Source organism: Heloderma suspectum, chromosome 9, assembly GCF_057233095.1.
Source record: "Heloderma suspectum isolate Gila_16-S chromosome 9, 16-S_ref, whole genome shotgun sequence".
NCBI classification, from domain to species: Eukaryota; Metazoa; Chordata; class Lepidosauria; order Squamata; family Helodermatidae; genus Heloderma; species Heloderma suspectum.
This window is the reverse complement of record NC_139466.1, coordinates 14527116-14542459: the sequence shown is the minus strand read 5'-3', so window position 1 is coordinate 14542459 and position 15344 is coordinate 14527116. Positions and strand designations below refer to the sequence as shown.

Genomic DNA, 15344 nt, shown 5'->3' with positions numbered 1-15344 from the left:
CCACGTTCTCCAAAACTGGGCTTCTGGATGGGCAATGGACTCAGTGTGCTACAAGACATCTTTCCTATGCTCCTGTGTGACTTCATTGGCTCTTCCATGTATAACTACGCATCTATAGTGTAGCTATGTCATCAGTAGTGGTGTCTCCCCTGCCCTCAGTGCATGTACAGCATTTATCCCCCCCCAACACCCACTTTGCCCCATAAATTGTCTGAAGAGAGTTTGTTTCAAAGCACCATCAGAAGCCACAGTGCCTGCCTTTCACTGCTCCTCTAGTGGCTTATGGATGGGTTTGGGGGCGGGCGGGCGGGCTGTTTTTGTTTTGGCCTGGGAACGAATACTTATGGCAAAGTGAGCCTTCTGGAAAGCTACACCAAGAGGGCCTTCCCTTTTGAATTCCTTGACCACGAAACATCTGCATTGAATCCAGTTTGAATCAAGTGTGGAGGGCAGCAGGGGGGGTGGGGTGGGGGAATTCCATCTGTATAAACTGCCTCTCCAGCTCCCCCTCGAGCGATTTTTTTTTTTTTAACCTACCAATTGAAACGTAATTGACTCTTTCTCAGGGAACCTCAGGGCCCTTCCTGGCAATTTAAAACCCCTGAGCCTGTTTAGATTTAGCTCTGATCTGGCACCCGAAGTACAATATCATATCCCCTGTGTAATGGGTGGTGGGGGTGGAATTGCTTGGGAAGGGGGGGGTGCAAGAACAGGGCTGCTTTTACAATGTACTTTAAAAAGAAACCAGCTGGAAGAGAGCTCTGAGCTGGCTTTGCACAGGGTGGGTGGGGTTAAAAAACATTTCAGGTAAACATTCCTGAAATGAGGGGCAATGAAAGGAAGAGCTTGGTGGGTGGGGTGTGTGTGGCTTCCTTGCTGCATTTTAAAATGGGTGGGAGGATGGTGCTAGATGTTGGTTTGTGGCTTCCCCTTTCAACCGTCTAGCAGAGCATTCCCTGTCTTGGTGCCCTGCAGATATTTTGGACTACAATTCCCATCCCAGTTTTGGACTACCCCTGACCATTGGCCATGCTGGCCAGGACTAATGAGGGTTCCCGTACAGAACATCCATACCACCTTGAGGAAGTCTGGCCTTGCATCTTTCAAGACCGGGCATAGCTGCAGGGGGACGATGGAGAAAGTCAATGTGCTGCCATGTTGACGTTATTTATTTGAATCATTTTTGTCCCCCTCCTCAGCCAAAAACACTCTTGAAGCGGCATACTTATAATCGGTAAAACAAGACAGTCCCTGACTGCAAGCTTACAAACTCAAAGAAGACATGACACACAAGGAAAAAGGAACAAGGAGGGAAGAGGATTTTTTTTTTTAAAGTCTTTCAGCAGGGCTGGTGGAACAGCCCTGCTTCCCCTCTCATCTCCCACTGTACGGCCTGCTGGAATGGCTGCTGCTGGTGATAGCTGAGGGAGGAGGAGCCTTCTGGTGGTGGTCTTCAGCAGGGGTGGTGGAATTGCCCTGTTTCATCTATCCCCTCAGCTGGGCTTGGTCCAGAGCATGAGTGTGTAGCAGGGAGGATTTGGGAAATAGGGCTCTCTCCTCTTTCCCACCCAGCTACCCCCTCCCCTCTCGAGGCAGCAAAAGCTGGCTGCCCAGGAGATACCTCTGCTTGTTGGGAAAAGCCAGAGCCGTTAGTGGCGGTACTGGGGCTGTTCAGACAACTCACTCAGTGGTTGAATGTGGGCTGTTGAACCATGGGTTGTTTGTTGAACTGTGGGTTAGTGTGATGTCTTAACGCAGCCAGGTTGGCTTGTTAACCATGCTGTGTGGCTTAGTTTTGTCAAAGAAGCCACTTTGAGAACCCATGGTTTGTTGTTGGGTTGTTCAGAGTGATTAACAAGCCACCCTGCAGCCATTCAGACAACACACTAACCTACGGTTCAACAAACAACCCATAGTTCAACAACAATCTACACTCAGTGGTTGAGTGTGGTTTAGTTGCTGCTGAGTGTGGGTCAGTGGTTGAGTGTGGGTTAGCGTGTTGTGTGAACAGCCCCATTGTGTCTTCTGATGTGCGTGCACACGGAAGGCACACTCCTGGCAGAAGTTTCAGTGTGCCCAAGAGATGGAAATTCCCCTGTGCCTTTTGGAGGTATTACTGTAGCCTTCAACCAACCTGGTGCTTTCCAGACTATAGCCCCCAGCATTCTTGGCCATTGGACACGTTGACTGGGGCTAATGGGAGTTAGGGTCCAGACCCCAAAGCATCTGGAGAGCTCCAGGTTGGGGAAGACTGTGTTATTTTGTACAGTTTGTGACTGTTGACTTCCTAATATCTAACTGGTCCTTTGGATTAAAGAGCTGGGGCTGTGTAGGTGGGGAGGAACAGTGGACCAGGTGAAATCGGCGCAGCCTGAAATTCAAGATTCGTGGCTGAAAGAGGCGTTTGTTCCCGGAGCTCTTGACTGCTATGGGGCCAAACCATTTGTTTTCATTTCTTTCACCGAAGAAAGTTGCCATGTCTTTCCTTCCCTTTAGCTTTTCTAGCTAGGCATGTGTAATTGTATGAAAAGCATTTCCTCCTTGTTACATTTTGGGAGGGGTGGGGGTGGATGCTACCCATGAAACCAGCTGCTTTCTATTAGGTTTTGTTTTACTTACACAAACAGCATAAGGCATTTCCCTGGACATTTGTTGAACGCGAACTGCTAGTAAATTGCACGCGCTTATCGGTACAGATTTTTCCATGAAATAATAATGTGTTGTTGTATTCAGTGCCAGTACTGTAAGGTAAGTGTGTGTGTGTGTTCGTTCAGTATGTGTTGAAACTGTCCTGTCTTTGTTCTGCTTCTAGAGAGCAACCTTGCATTTGCTGAGTATTGCTTGGAAAAGAGCCAACTTCAGGGGATGTGTGACCCTATGATGATCCTAACAGAATGTTTTTATGGATATTGAATGTCACCTGGCTGGAAAGCCAGACTTCCTTAGGACCGTTATTATCTTATTACAGCCTTCCCCGACCTGGCGCCTTCCAGATGTGTTGGACTACAACTCCCATCACACTGGCTGTGGGTGATGGGAGCTGTAGTCTAACACATCTGGAGGGCGCTGGCTCGGGGAGGGCTGCCTTCTTATATTCATGATGCGTAAGGAGAAATCTTGACATCCCAGACTTACCCCAACAGAGAACGTGACCTGAAGTCTGGTGTGTGTGTGTGTGTGTATGTGTGTGCTTATTTCCATGGGAGCGCAGGAAACAACAACCCAGAGTGTCAAGATGAGTGCGGAATCCAGCTTCGTGGGATCTCATCTGTAATAATAAAAGAGGATGTGTGTGTGTCGATCCATACCATAGCTCCAAGACTGTGAAACATAGGCACCTGAAAGATGGCATGCATACCAAGGTGACCCTAGGGGCGTGCACACTGGGGGTGTTATTTGGTTCTTAAAATGCATCAATTCATTTTAATACATTTAAATGTGTGTGTTTGAAGCCTGCAGTAATATCTTCAGTCACTAGGTGGCAGAAGTTAAACTAAGGGCTCTTCCAACCCTCAGAGGGAAGGAAATTTGGGACTTACAATTTATCGGGGGAGGGGAATAAGTGTAGACACAAAGGGGCCACAAAGTTAGGTGTGTAGTGGTGGGGGGACTGAGCCCTGCCCTGATGAATCGGCTGAAAGTCTTGCTATCGAACTTCTAAATAATTTTAGTTGGAAAAGCATATACTTGTTCGTCTCTCTTTTTTCCTAGCAATCCTGATGGCTAGGAACGTCCCTTCAAAGAGAAGCAACCTCAAGGCCCTGAAAGCTCAGACTGACACGATTTTATGCAAGCTGCCATATTGTGTGTTACAGGCCATATTCTCCGTTATGCAGCTAGCTTCATGGGGGTGCCCCCTTGGCATAGAGGTTCCTTAGAGTCTAAGGGCGCAATCCTATGCATCTTTAGTCAGAAAAATGTCCGTCAAATCCTAGCATTCCCCTGCCAGCTGTGCTGTGAGATGTAGGACTTTTTGCTATCTAAACATGCATAGGATTCCACCCTACGACACAAAAACGACTATATAGAGATGGATCTCTGAGGTTCTTCTCATAGTAGTAAAAAAATAAAAATCCAAGCGTCTAATGGCTTCTTTCCTCTCAGGCAAATGTTGATCCCAACTTCCTGAGGAGTGGGATGTGTCCTCTTGAGAAGCAAGTCTGTTTGTTAGTTTTGGCTGGAGAGCAGGGTGTTATTGAAAAGTGAGGAAAACACCGTTAGGCTCCTGCTACAAATATATCTGTGAAATCCCTGTTTAGTATGCACACAGCGGTTCAGTCAAGGAGCGTCCAGGAGTATTTTGCTGATTTGCTGGGTATGACATTCTCTCAGTTCCTCGCTAGTACTTGTGTGTCGTGCATCTAGTGTAATCAGCCATTGTTATTTTACTTTTTACTTTTAAATTTCAGTGACTGTATCATGGCGACCAGACCGGTGGATCTAATAGAGCCAGTCGATGGGGAAGAAATGGGTGAGGAATTTTCAAGAAAGTAAATGTATTATCATCTTGATGGCTGTTTTCAATGTGACCTGGGCTTAAGGCTCGGCAATTGGCAGCCTCAAGGCTCAATCTGACCTCTGCTTTGCCAGGCTGACCCCACTTGCAGGGTCTCCACCGTTCTGCTCCTCGGTCACTTTCCCCTGTGTGAGCCTGCACTCTGGGAAAGGGGTTCTTTACCTTCTCTTCTCCTGGAGAGGCCTCATGAACAGCGGAAGAGGCCCTGCCAGAGTTCTCCCCTTAGAAACTTTGGTTGCTCACTCCTGCCTGCCTCTGTCTTCTCTTCACTTTTAAAATTATTATTACTGGCTTGGGCAGCACCTCTTCTTCTGTTCACACTGGAGAGGACAGGGTTAAAGACCCCTTTGCCTCTTTCGAATGAATGGGCAGAGCCCCCAACTCTCACCTGGTAGCAGCTATTCCATCCAGCTCCGATGGGCTCCTCCTCTCCCTGAACTATTTCCATTCTAGCCAGTTATTATAAAAACCACTATGCAACTCCAAGAACAGCTGCCTGAGTTTGCTTGTTTTTCCTCTTCCCTCTTCAGCCCTTTTTCTTCTCGTGTCTTGTCTTTTAGATTGTAAGCCTACAGGCAGCGCCTATCTTGTTTTATTGATCTTATGTAAGCTGCCCTGAGAGCCTTTTTTGTGGCTGAAAGGCTGGGTCAAAATGCTTTAAATGAATAAATACATGACTTTCAGCCCTCGCTCAATTCAACATACATTGAAAATGTAACTGCAAGCCAGAGTGTTCTGCTTGCAAATGTTCCTGTTTCTCTGCCCTTCAGTATAAATGTAACTGCAAGCCAGACTAAATGTAATTGCAAAAAGTTTAGTTTTAGCCAAATGTAAATGTTTTACATTTAGTTTTACATTTAGCTTTAAATGTTTAGTTTTAGTTTTAAATGTTTAGTTTTTAGTTTAGGGTTTTAGTTTTAGTTTTTTAGTTCATTATTATTTATTATTTTTATTTTATTTTTATTTTTATTTTTTATTTTATTTATTTATATTTCATTTTTAATTTCATTTTAATTTCATTTTTTATTCTGCATTTTATTTTGTATTTTGTATTTTTATTTATTTTGTTTATTTATTTATTTTTACTTTTTAGGGGGTTTGTTTCTAGTTTTTTAGTTTTTAGTTTTAAATGTTTTACATTTAGTTTTAGCCAAATGTGAATGTAACTGCAAAAAGTTTAGTTTAGCCAAACTGAATGTAACTGCAAGCCAGAGTCTTCTGCTTGCAAATGTTTCTGTTTCTCTGTCCTTCAGTATATCTAGTTCCTTGTCTCTGCTTGTCCCTCTTCATCCTGCAGAAGCGTCTCTGCCAGCAACCCATCTATGCCCTTCGGTCACTCTCATCTCTCTGCCCCCTTCCTTTTTTGTGCACTGGCCTCTAGCAGTCCTGTCTACGCCGCTAACTTCTGTCGGCTTTATACCAGTTTAACTGTCATGAAGAGCCAGTGTAGTGTAGTGGGACAGACTTCCCCACTACAGGCGCCCTCCAGATGTTTTGGTCTACAACTCCCATCAGCCCCAGCCAGCAGGGCCACTGGTCTGGGATAATGGGAGTTGTAGTCCAAAGCATCTGGAGGATACTAGGTTGGGGAACGTTGGTAGTGTCTGACTAAGACCAGGGAAACTCAAGTTCAGTCCCTCTGCTCTGCCATGAAGCTCAGTGAATGACCTTAGCCCAGGGGTCCCCAACACAGCGCCCGCGAATGCGGCACCCAACATGATGCCCACATGCACCTGCAAAACTTTTAATTTTTTTTTAAAAAATATTTATTTATTTATTTATTAAATTTATTAATTGCCCATCTGACTGGTCACCCAGCCACTCTGGGCGATGTACAATAATAAAAACAGTTTAAAACAATAAAATTCTACATTAAAAACATCATATTTCTAAAAATACCCTAACCTACCCCAAATGCCTGCCTGAACAACCACGTTTTTAATGCATGGCGGAAGCTCATTAAAGGGGGGGCATGGCGGAGTTCCCTAGGGAGGGAGTTCCACAGAATGGGGGCCAGCACGGAGAAGGCCCTCTCCCTCGTCCTCACTAGTCTAGCTCTCCTGGCTGATGGGACAGAGAGAAAGCCATCCGAGGCTGATCTTGTTAAGCGGCCTGTCTGGTGTTGCTGGAGGTGCTCCTTAAGATAGGCTGGGCCAGAACTATATAGGGTTTTAAAGGTCAAAACCAACACCTTGAATTTGTCCAGAAAACAATTGGTAACCAGTGCAACTCCTTCAGCACCGGAGTGGTGATCTCGCCGGCGGCTGCCTTTAATCGGGCAAGATCACATTTAAATATACGTACACGGATTTGTATACATCCATAGCAATGAATAAATTTGAAATGCTTACAACTTTCCAGCAATTATATATAGGCTTCAGCAAAAGTGGACCAAATAGCCAAATAAGTGTCAATTTGAAGGCGGCGTCTATATGCCACCTGTTCAAATACTGAAAGCATTGTAAGGTCCTCAATCTATTGCATTATAGGAGGTGAGTGTTTACCCTTCCAGTCTTGTAATATCAGTTCTTCAGCTGTCAACGGGTCATGGAGAATCCATTTACACTGACCATTTGTTAATTTCCACGAAGCAGGCAAATAATTTAAAAGGTCATGCACATCAGTGAATATTAAAGACTGTTCCAGTACAAAATTTACCTGTGTAATAGCCTCTTCCCAGAAGGAAGCAACTAATGGACATTGGCAAAACATATGTTTAAAAGAAGCATTAGCTGTGTTGCACCGCCACAATTAGCTGAATTAGACAATCCCTTATTAAAGAGATGTTGCTGTGCCTAATAGACGTGAAACAAATGCTTTTGCGGATTAAAACGCAGCCTGAGATCTATTGACATGACAGGTAGATGCCAAAGCGGAGATCCACAGATTAGGCATTTTGTGGTGCTGCCCATAGCAGCTTCTCAAATTCCCAAATGTGCCCACAGGTCCAAAAAGGTTGGGGAGCCCTGTCTGAGCCAATCACTGAGTATTTGTCAGGAGCGCATTGAAGCTGATTTGGCAAAAGTGATGCCTTTTACCGATTTTTCTGTCTTGTTCTCTGGGATCAACGGGGCCCCTGCTCCCTGCGTCAGAGTACGGGACTCAAGCCACATTAAGCACGGCCTTTGTGGCTGACGTCCCTCTCCCATGGAGCAAGGCAGAGAGAGGGCAGGTAGCAGCCTTGAGTCATTGTTTGTTTCTCAAAGTAGTCACTGTCTGACCAGCTCTGCAGCTGATGGTGGTATCATCTTGCCCCACCACACATGCTGGCACGGGCAAAGGGAAAACATTGCTGGCAAAATTATTGCAGCGGGGGGCGGGTGGGGGAGGGAGGAAACAAATCCTTGCTGAAATGGCGCTTTGTTTTCCAAGGAGTCATCCAGCTGCATGGATTTATTGCGTCGGCTGCCCCTGTTTAGCCAAAGAATAGAATGTGTGTAGAGCCTGGATCTGCTAATCTCATGACTGTTTTGCATCCCAGATGTACGCAGCACCACTGTGAATATGTCTTTAGTCCTAGAGACATACGGATTTCTGGATTTTTTGTGCGATATTTGTGCATTTACAAATCCACAAGCTGAGCATGGGAGGGGTCAGGCTAGCATCCTCCTGAGATGTGAAGTTAGTTTTTCCAGGAGTGTTGGTTTCTCCCCAAAATCAAACAACCTGTTCACCTTTGCAGCTAACTGCAAAAACTCAAAGCACCTGTCTCTGCTTGGCTACCTAGTAGCCACCAGCAATCAAAGCCATCGGTGTTAATTTTAAGGAAGCAGCAACAGCAGCGCCCATTAAGGAAGCAAGCCTTCAGAAAAGGTACCATCTCCACACTTTGCAGGGCCAGAATGGTGCTTTGAAGTACAACCACATAACCCCAATGGGTTGAGTAATGAAAGGTTGCAGATTAGCTTGCCATAGGCCTCCTATGCATAATCAGTTTCACACTGTTGTTATAACCTCCGAGTTTTTTGTTTTCATGCCAGCGTTGTCAATTCCTTTGACGTGACGCGACTTTATTTTCCTTCCTTGCACAGGAAAGAAAAAATCCAAGTTTCAGACTTTCAAGAACTTCTTTGCCAAGAAGAAGAAGAAGAACAAAGAGCCGTCGTCTCCCATGGGAGGAGAGAGCAAGCTGAAGCCTAGCCAGTCCAGTAGCGATGTCAACTTTGATTCCAGCATACTCCATTTGCCAGCGGAGCCTGGGTAAGGTAGTGCAGCCATCTTGTGCAGACAGGTTAAAAGCAGGAATTGTCCCACAGTGAGCAATGCATTTCATTCAAGTTGGTGCACAAACAAATCCCAGTGCCGCAGCTGGAATGTCAGGAATTTCCTCTCTTCCATTTGCAACATGCCTCAAAACAGCTAGTGTGATTAAAAAAAACAACACCCTCTGGACTGTTGAAGCTAGCAGAAGTGCTGAGAGACGGGATTTGACCGTCCGTTGTCTGAACTCCATCCAGACAGCACTAATTTGCACGGGTGTTGGGTTGGTCTTTTTAAAAACAGATAATGTATTGTTACCCCAGCAGCTATTGTGTCCTGTTTGTGGGAGGAGGAAGAGACTCCATTCCTGCCACGTCCAATAAGCAGAAGCTGACAACACTCTGTAACTAATAAAGAAAGAAGGCCTCCAGCCCAAATTCTGTGCTCGTATTTGACCTATCCACGGCACAGTGGTATGGATTGATTAAAGATATTTTTGCAGTCCATGTTTCCATAAAAATGAAAGCCCTCAAGGCTGCTTTGTACCTTATATCATATGATGTGGTGAACATACAAAACTGCCTCAGACTGAATCAAACCACTGATTCATCTACTCTCCAGGGTCTCAGTCACAACTCTTTCTCAGCCCCTGGTCATTTTTTTTTAGCTGGCGCTCCTGGGAATTGAACCCGGGACCTTCTGTGTGCAAAGCCCATGCTCTTCCACTGAGAATAGGGCTTCTCCATCCCTTATCTTTAGGGTGGTAATATAATATATTGAGCCACCTTGAATCCTATTTGATGAAATTTGGCACCTACATTTTCTAAAATAAATAAATATACATGTTTTAAATACATAGAACAAGATAGGCATTTTTTTCCAAACAGAGCTGTTACCTGTGGCATGGTCTAAGAGCCAGGAAGTCTCTGGTTCCAATTCAGGTGATCAATGAAGTACTATCCAACTGCCAAGAATTGGTGCCTGAGTTTGCTTGTTTTCCTCTTCCCTCCTCTCCCCATTTTCCTTATGTGTCATGTCTTCCAGATTGTAAAGCGTGCAGGCAAGGGCTGTCTTATTTTTTGTGTAATTGATCTTTCATAAGCCACCCTAGGAATGTTTTTGGCTGATGTGCAGGGTAAAAATACTTTAAATGAATTAATAGTTCTGATCTCAGCCTAGCCTTGAACTCTCTGGGTTCCTTTTTTGGAAGCTGTTCTTTCTTAGCTGTAGCCCCTTATCCACAATATACAGGTTAGTCTGGCTAACCTTGTAGGCTGTGTTGTAAGCACGACTGTGCAAAAATCATGTATAGTACTTGAAGAAACCATGGGATTTTTAAAAAAGTCTTAAAATATGGCATTTCATAAATGTCTGAACAGATTCCCTCCTCCCTAACTTTCAGATCCAAAGGGAGCATGGGAAACAAAGCCTTATCACACGACAGCGTCTTCATTTTTGAATCGTTGCCAGATGTCACTGGTAAAACGTCCTCGCAGGAAAACCTTCCTGGGAAGGTGAAAGCTTTGCAGGTAAGAGGGCTTCCGCCTCGTTCTATTCTTGTTGGGGGGAGACAATAAATTTCTTGTCTAGAACATGGATGGCTTTGGATGGCTGGTGGCTACTAGGTAGCTAAGCAGAGGCAGCTGCCTTGAGTTTTTGTGGGAGAAACAGGTGCTCCTGGAAAAACGAACATCACATCACTGGAGGATGCTGGCCTGCTTTCTCGCAGGGTCAGGATGTGTGCAAACCCATTTTTGATGTAATAGGTCAGGCCAATGGTGCAGCATGGTAATTTTAGGCATCGGACCGTTTAGGTCTTATGGGGGGCCCTTTTCAATGGCTACGAGTATTACTTCAGTTGTGAAGCACACAACTAGCATTTCTCTTCCTTCCCACACTCCAGCCGCCATCCTTTACAACTGCTTCTACATTCCTGACATGTGAGATCACCAAGAACAACAAAACCGTTTGCCAATGGAACCAATTCCCTAGGGAGGCGGGGGGCTCTCCCACACTGGAGGCGTTCAAGACGAGGCTGGACAGCCATCTGTCAGGGATGCTCTGACCTGGATTCTGACACTGAGCAGGGGGTTGGACTCGATGGCCTTGTAGGCCCCTTCCAACCTTGCTGTTCTATGATTCTATGAACCCTCCTAAAAAAACGACAACAACTCTGAGCATGTTCAGTTTTGCCCTTTAAATAAATAAAATGGAGTATGCTTCTGCTGCCCTGGCACCCTCATCACCTGCCGCTCTCTGGGTGGTCCTTTGAAGATTCCTCCCACCCCCCCGGGCTTGGCTCCCAGGGCCCAACCCCGAGCTGCACCAGTGTGAGAGGCAGGCCCTTGGACTCAGACTGTTAGCTTCAGTGTGCCCATAAGGCCGCTGTGCGGTATTCGGCAGGGGAACGAAGCTTGCGTGGGTGGCAGGAACTGCTCAGCATCGCACGGTAGGATCAAGGGGTTCTTTCTGACATGTGCTTTGTGCACTGAGCTGATAGCAAGGTTTCGACTCCGGTCCGCCAGGCGGGCAAGAATGCTGAACGCTTCTCACAGCTGTTGCCCGTGAAGTATGCTAGCTCCCAAGCGGGTAAACAAGGTTCCCTGCTCCAGCGTACTCGAGAGAGTTTTTCAGGCGTCATACAGAGCGGCCCAAAAGTAGGTACACAGTATAGTTTATTTGCACTTTATTACTTTGTTTATGACATTTACATTTGTTTAACACTGTTTTATCTCGTGAGTGCTCGCGCTGTATTCCATTAACTGATTTAACTGTCGCTCCCTGTCACTCACTCTTCCCAACTGTCATTCTGACTCCACCCACACATCTTCTACTCACACATTCTCTCCCCCTCCCATCAACATTCTAAACAACTGTATACCTACTTTTGGACCACCCTGTATTTATTCCCGAAACCCGCTGAGTCCATGAGCAAGGTGGTGCCAGTAGGAAAAGCTTTTGGACTCTCAGAGGCCAGTTTTTATTTTGTTTTTAAGTTGGCTAATGTCTAAGGCTCAGGTTTTGGGCTATGTTTTCAGAGGTGTCTGAAAGTACTGATAAGTTACTAGTAAAGACGAAGCATAGATTGCCCAAACATAGGTGGTTCCTGGCTGCCACAGTCGGATTCAGGTGTGTGAAAGGGCAATGCACATCTCACACCACAGCATTCCATCTCATGTGCGACTCGGCTTACTCAGCCTTGGCCTTTATTATGAGGTGCCGTTCATGTTCTGACTTTTGATGGTTGCATATAAGAACATCCTGTTTTTAGGCTCCCTACATCCCCACTGCTAGAACAGGGCTGGGAAACAAACAGACCCTGCTGCCCCCCCCCCATACAACCCCCACAGTCTGCCATATTGTCAAAATGCATGGTGACGGTGGCAAAAATATTGCTGGAAAAATCAGCAGCAAACCCCTGCGGAATGCTACAACAGCCATGTTTAGCTTGTTTTCAATCAGACTAAAGAGAATAGGGAAGACCCACAGATCAGTTAGATATGAGCTCACTAATATTCCTCATGAATATGCAGTGGAGGTGAAGAATAGATTTAAGGGACTAGATTTAGTAGATAGGGTCCCGGAACAACTATGGACAGAAGTTCGCAACAGTGTTGAGGAGGCAGCAACAAAAAACGTCCCAAAGAAAAAGAAAACCAAGAAGGCAAGATGGCTGTCTGCTGAGACACTGGAAGCAGCCCAAGAAAGAAGGAAAGCAAAAGGCAACAGTGATAGGGGGAGATATGCTCAATTAAGTGCAAAATTCCAGAGGTTAGCCAGAAGAGATAAGGAATTATTTTTAAACAAGCAATGCGCGGAAGTGGAAGAAGATAACAGAATAGGAAGGACAAGAGACCTCTTCCAGAAAATTAGAAACATTGGAGGTAAATTCCAGGCAAAAATGGGTATGATCAAAAACAAAGATGGCAAGGACCTAACAGAAGCAGAAGAGATCAAGAAAAGGTGGCAAGAATATACGGAAGATCTGTATAGGAAGGATAATAATATCGGGGATAGATTTGATGGTGTGGTCAGTGAGCTAGAGCCAGACATCCTGAAGAGTGAGGTTGAATGGGCCTTAAGAGGCATTGCTAATAACAAGGCAGCAGGAGATGACGGTATCCCAGCTGAATTGTTTAAAATTTTGCAAGATGATGCTGTCAAGGTGATGCATGCCATATGCCAGCAAATTTGGAAAACACAAGAATGGCCACCAGATTGGAAAAAATCAACTTATATCCCCATACCAAAAAAGGGAAACACTAAAGAATATTCAAACTATCTAACAGTGGCACTTATTTCACATGCCAGTAAGGTCATGCTCAAGATCTTGCAAGGTAGACTCCAGCAATTCATGGAACAAGAATTGCCAGATGTACAAGCTGGGTTTCGAAAAGGCAGAGGAACTAGAGACCAAATTGCCAATATCTGCTGGATAATGGAGAAAGCCAGGGAGTTTCAGAAAAACATCTATTTCTGTTTTATTGACTATTCTAAAGCCTTTGACTATGTGGATCATAACAAATTGTGGCAAGTTCTTGGTGGTATGGGGATACCAAGTCATCTTGTCTGCCTCCTGAGGAATCTGTATAATGACCAAATAGCAACAGTAAGAACAGACCACGGAAGAATGGAGTGGTTTAAGATTGGGAAAGGAGTACGGCAGGGTTGTATACTCTCACCCTACCTATTCAACCTGTACGCAGAACACATCATGTGACGTGCTGGGCTTGTTGAATCCAAGGCTGGAGTTAAAATCGCTGGAAGAAACATTAACAATCTCAGATATGCAGATGATACCACTTCGATGGCTGAAAGCAAGGAGGAGCTGAGGAACCTTATGACGAAGGTGAAAGAAGAAGGTGCAAAAGCTGGGTTGCAGTTAAACCTAAAAAAAAACAAGATTATGGCAACCAGCTTGATTGATAACTGGCAAATAGAGGGAGAAAATGTGGAGGCAGTGACAGACTTTGTCTTTCTAGGCGCAAAGATTACTTCAGACGCTGACTGCAGCCAGGAAATCAGAAGACGTTTACTTCTTGAGAAGAGAGCAATGACAAATCTTGATAAAATAGTTAAGAGCAGAGACATCACACTGACAACAAAGGTCCGCATAGTTCAAGCAATGGTATTCCCCGTAGTAACCTATGGCTGCGAGAGCTGGACCATAAGAAAGGCTGAGCAAAGGAAGATCGATGCTTTTGATCTGTGGTGCTGGAGGAAAATTCTGAGAGTGCCTTGGACTGCAAGAAGATCAAACCAGTCCATACTCCAGGAAATAAAGCCAGACTGCTCACTTGAGGGAAGGATATTAAAGGCAAAACTGAAGTACTTTGACCACACAATGAGAAGACAGGATACCTTGGAGAAGATGCTGATGCTAGGGAAAGTGGAGGGCAAAAGGAAGAGGGGCCGACCAAGGGCAAGATGGATGGATGATATTCTGGAGGTGATGGACTTGACCTTGGGGAACTGGGGGTGGTGACGGCCGACAGGAAGCTCTGGTGTGGGCTGGTCCATGAAGTCACGAAGAGTCGGAAGCAACTGACGGAATAAACAACAACATTGGGTGCTGTAGCGTTCCGTAGTGGTTTGCTGCTGGAAAATGGCACCAAATCGGCATTTATTTTTTTTGCCAACAGCACCCTGCAGAATCTAAAATTTGTTTTATTTTCAAGATTACATGTTTATTCCCTCCTGCCACATTCCCCAGAAAGTGCTCTGTTCGTGAGTCAGGAGAATTGACAGGCATTGTTGTTCATAAGCATTTTGCATGTATATCTCCTTGTCTTTTCTGTCGCTATCGGCCGAGGACGTCGCATTCTGCCAGACACATGCCCACATCTCCTTGACTGCTCCCTTATCCTGTTCTTGACATCAGCCAGGCTCAAAGCCAAATGAGACATTCTACTAATCATGCAAAGCAGAGCTATTCGTGCTTGGCTTCCTTACTGTACTGTAAGTGTGAGCGGGCCCAAATCGGATTGGGACCATGACTATTCTAGAGGGGAGATTTAAGCTTTCCCTGCTCCTATTTTCAGCCCCAAATTTTACACACACCCTGTGTGGGTGTTAAAATGAGAAAAAAAAAATGTCTCCACTGGAATAAGTGCAGACTTTTTAAATGCCCCCACCACCACACAGGGGAGGTGTGGAATTTTGGGCTGAAAATGGGAGGGGGAAAAGCTTAAAGCCTCCCTGTCCTGAATTGCCATGGTCCCAATCAGAATCAGGCCTGCACGTGCTTACACTACAGTAAGGAAACCAATCACATATAGCTCTGCTATACATGATTAGCCGAACATTTGGTTTGGCTGTCAGCTGACTCAAAGGCACAAGGACAGGAGTTCAGGGGTTATCGGTGAAGCAAGCTGTTGTGAACCTAGCACCGTGTTGTTGCTGTTAAACAAGGGACTCATTGGGCCAAGCTTAAATTTGAAATACTTGCAATACATTTGCCAAGGGATGAAGGGAAAAAATAATTATAGAGAGAGAAAGATGGCCAAACTAAATGCAAGCATGCACAGTGGAAGTCTGAGTGCTAGATTTCCTACTTTTCTGTAATCACACATGGACCCAATTTAGATCAGAACCATGGCGCTGTGGGAAGAGGGGGTTAAACCTCCCC

The 15344-nt window shown here is 45.3% G+C and overlaps 1 protein-coding gene across 3 annotated transcripts in view; it reads left to right on the top strand.

The window, feature by feature from the left end:
• The window catches only part of KIAA1210 (KIAA1210 ortholog), a 57734-nt gene that overhangs the window by 18194 nt on the left and 24196 nt on the right, over positions 1-15344 (top strand). For 2 of the 3 annotated variants that reach the window (XM_084813738.1, XM_084813741.1), the window contains 3 exons: positions 4410-4471; positions 8548-8716; positions 10119-10245. In XM_084813738.1, the coding sequence (XP_084669864.1) occupies positions 4420-4471; positions 8548-8716; positions 10119-10245 (348 nt within the window). In that variant the 5' untranslated portion in view covers positions 4410-4419. Of the gene's footprint in view, positions 1-2207; positions 4316-4409; positions 4472-8547; positions 8717-10118; positions 10246-15344 lie in introns of those variants that run through there. The other variant, XM_084813740.1, reaches the window with a different exon arrangement.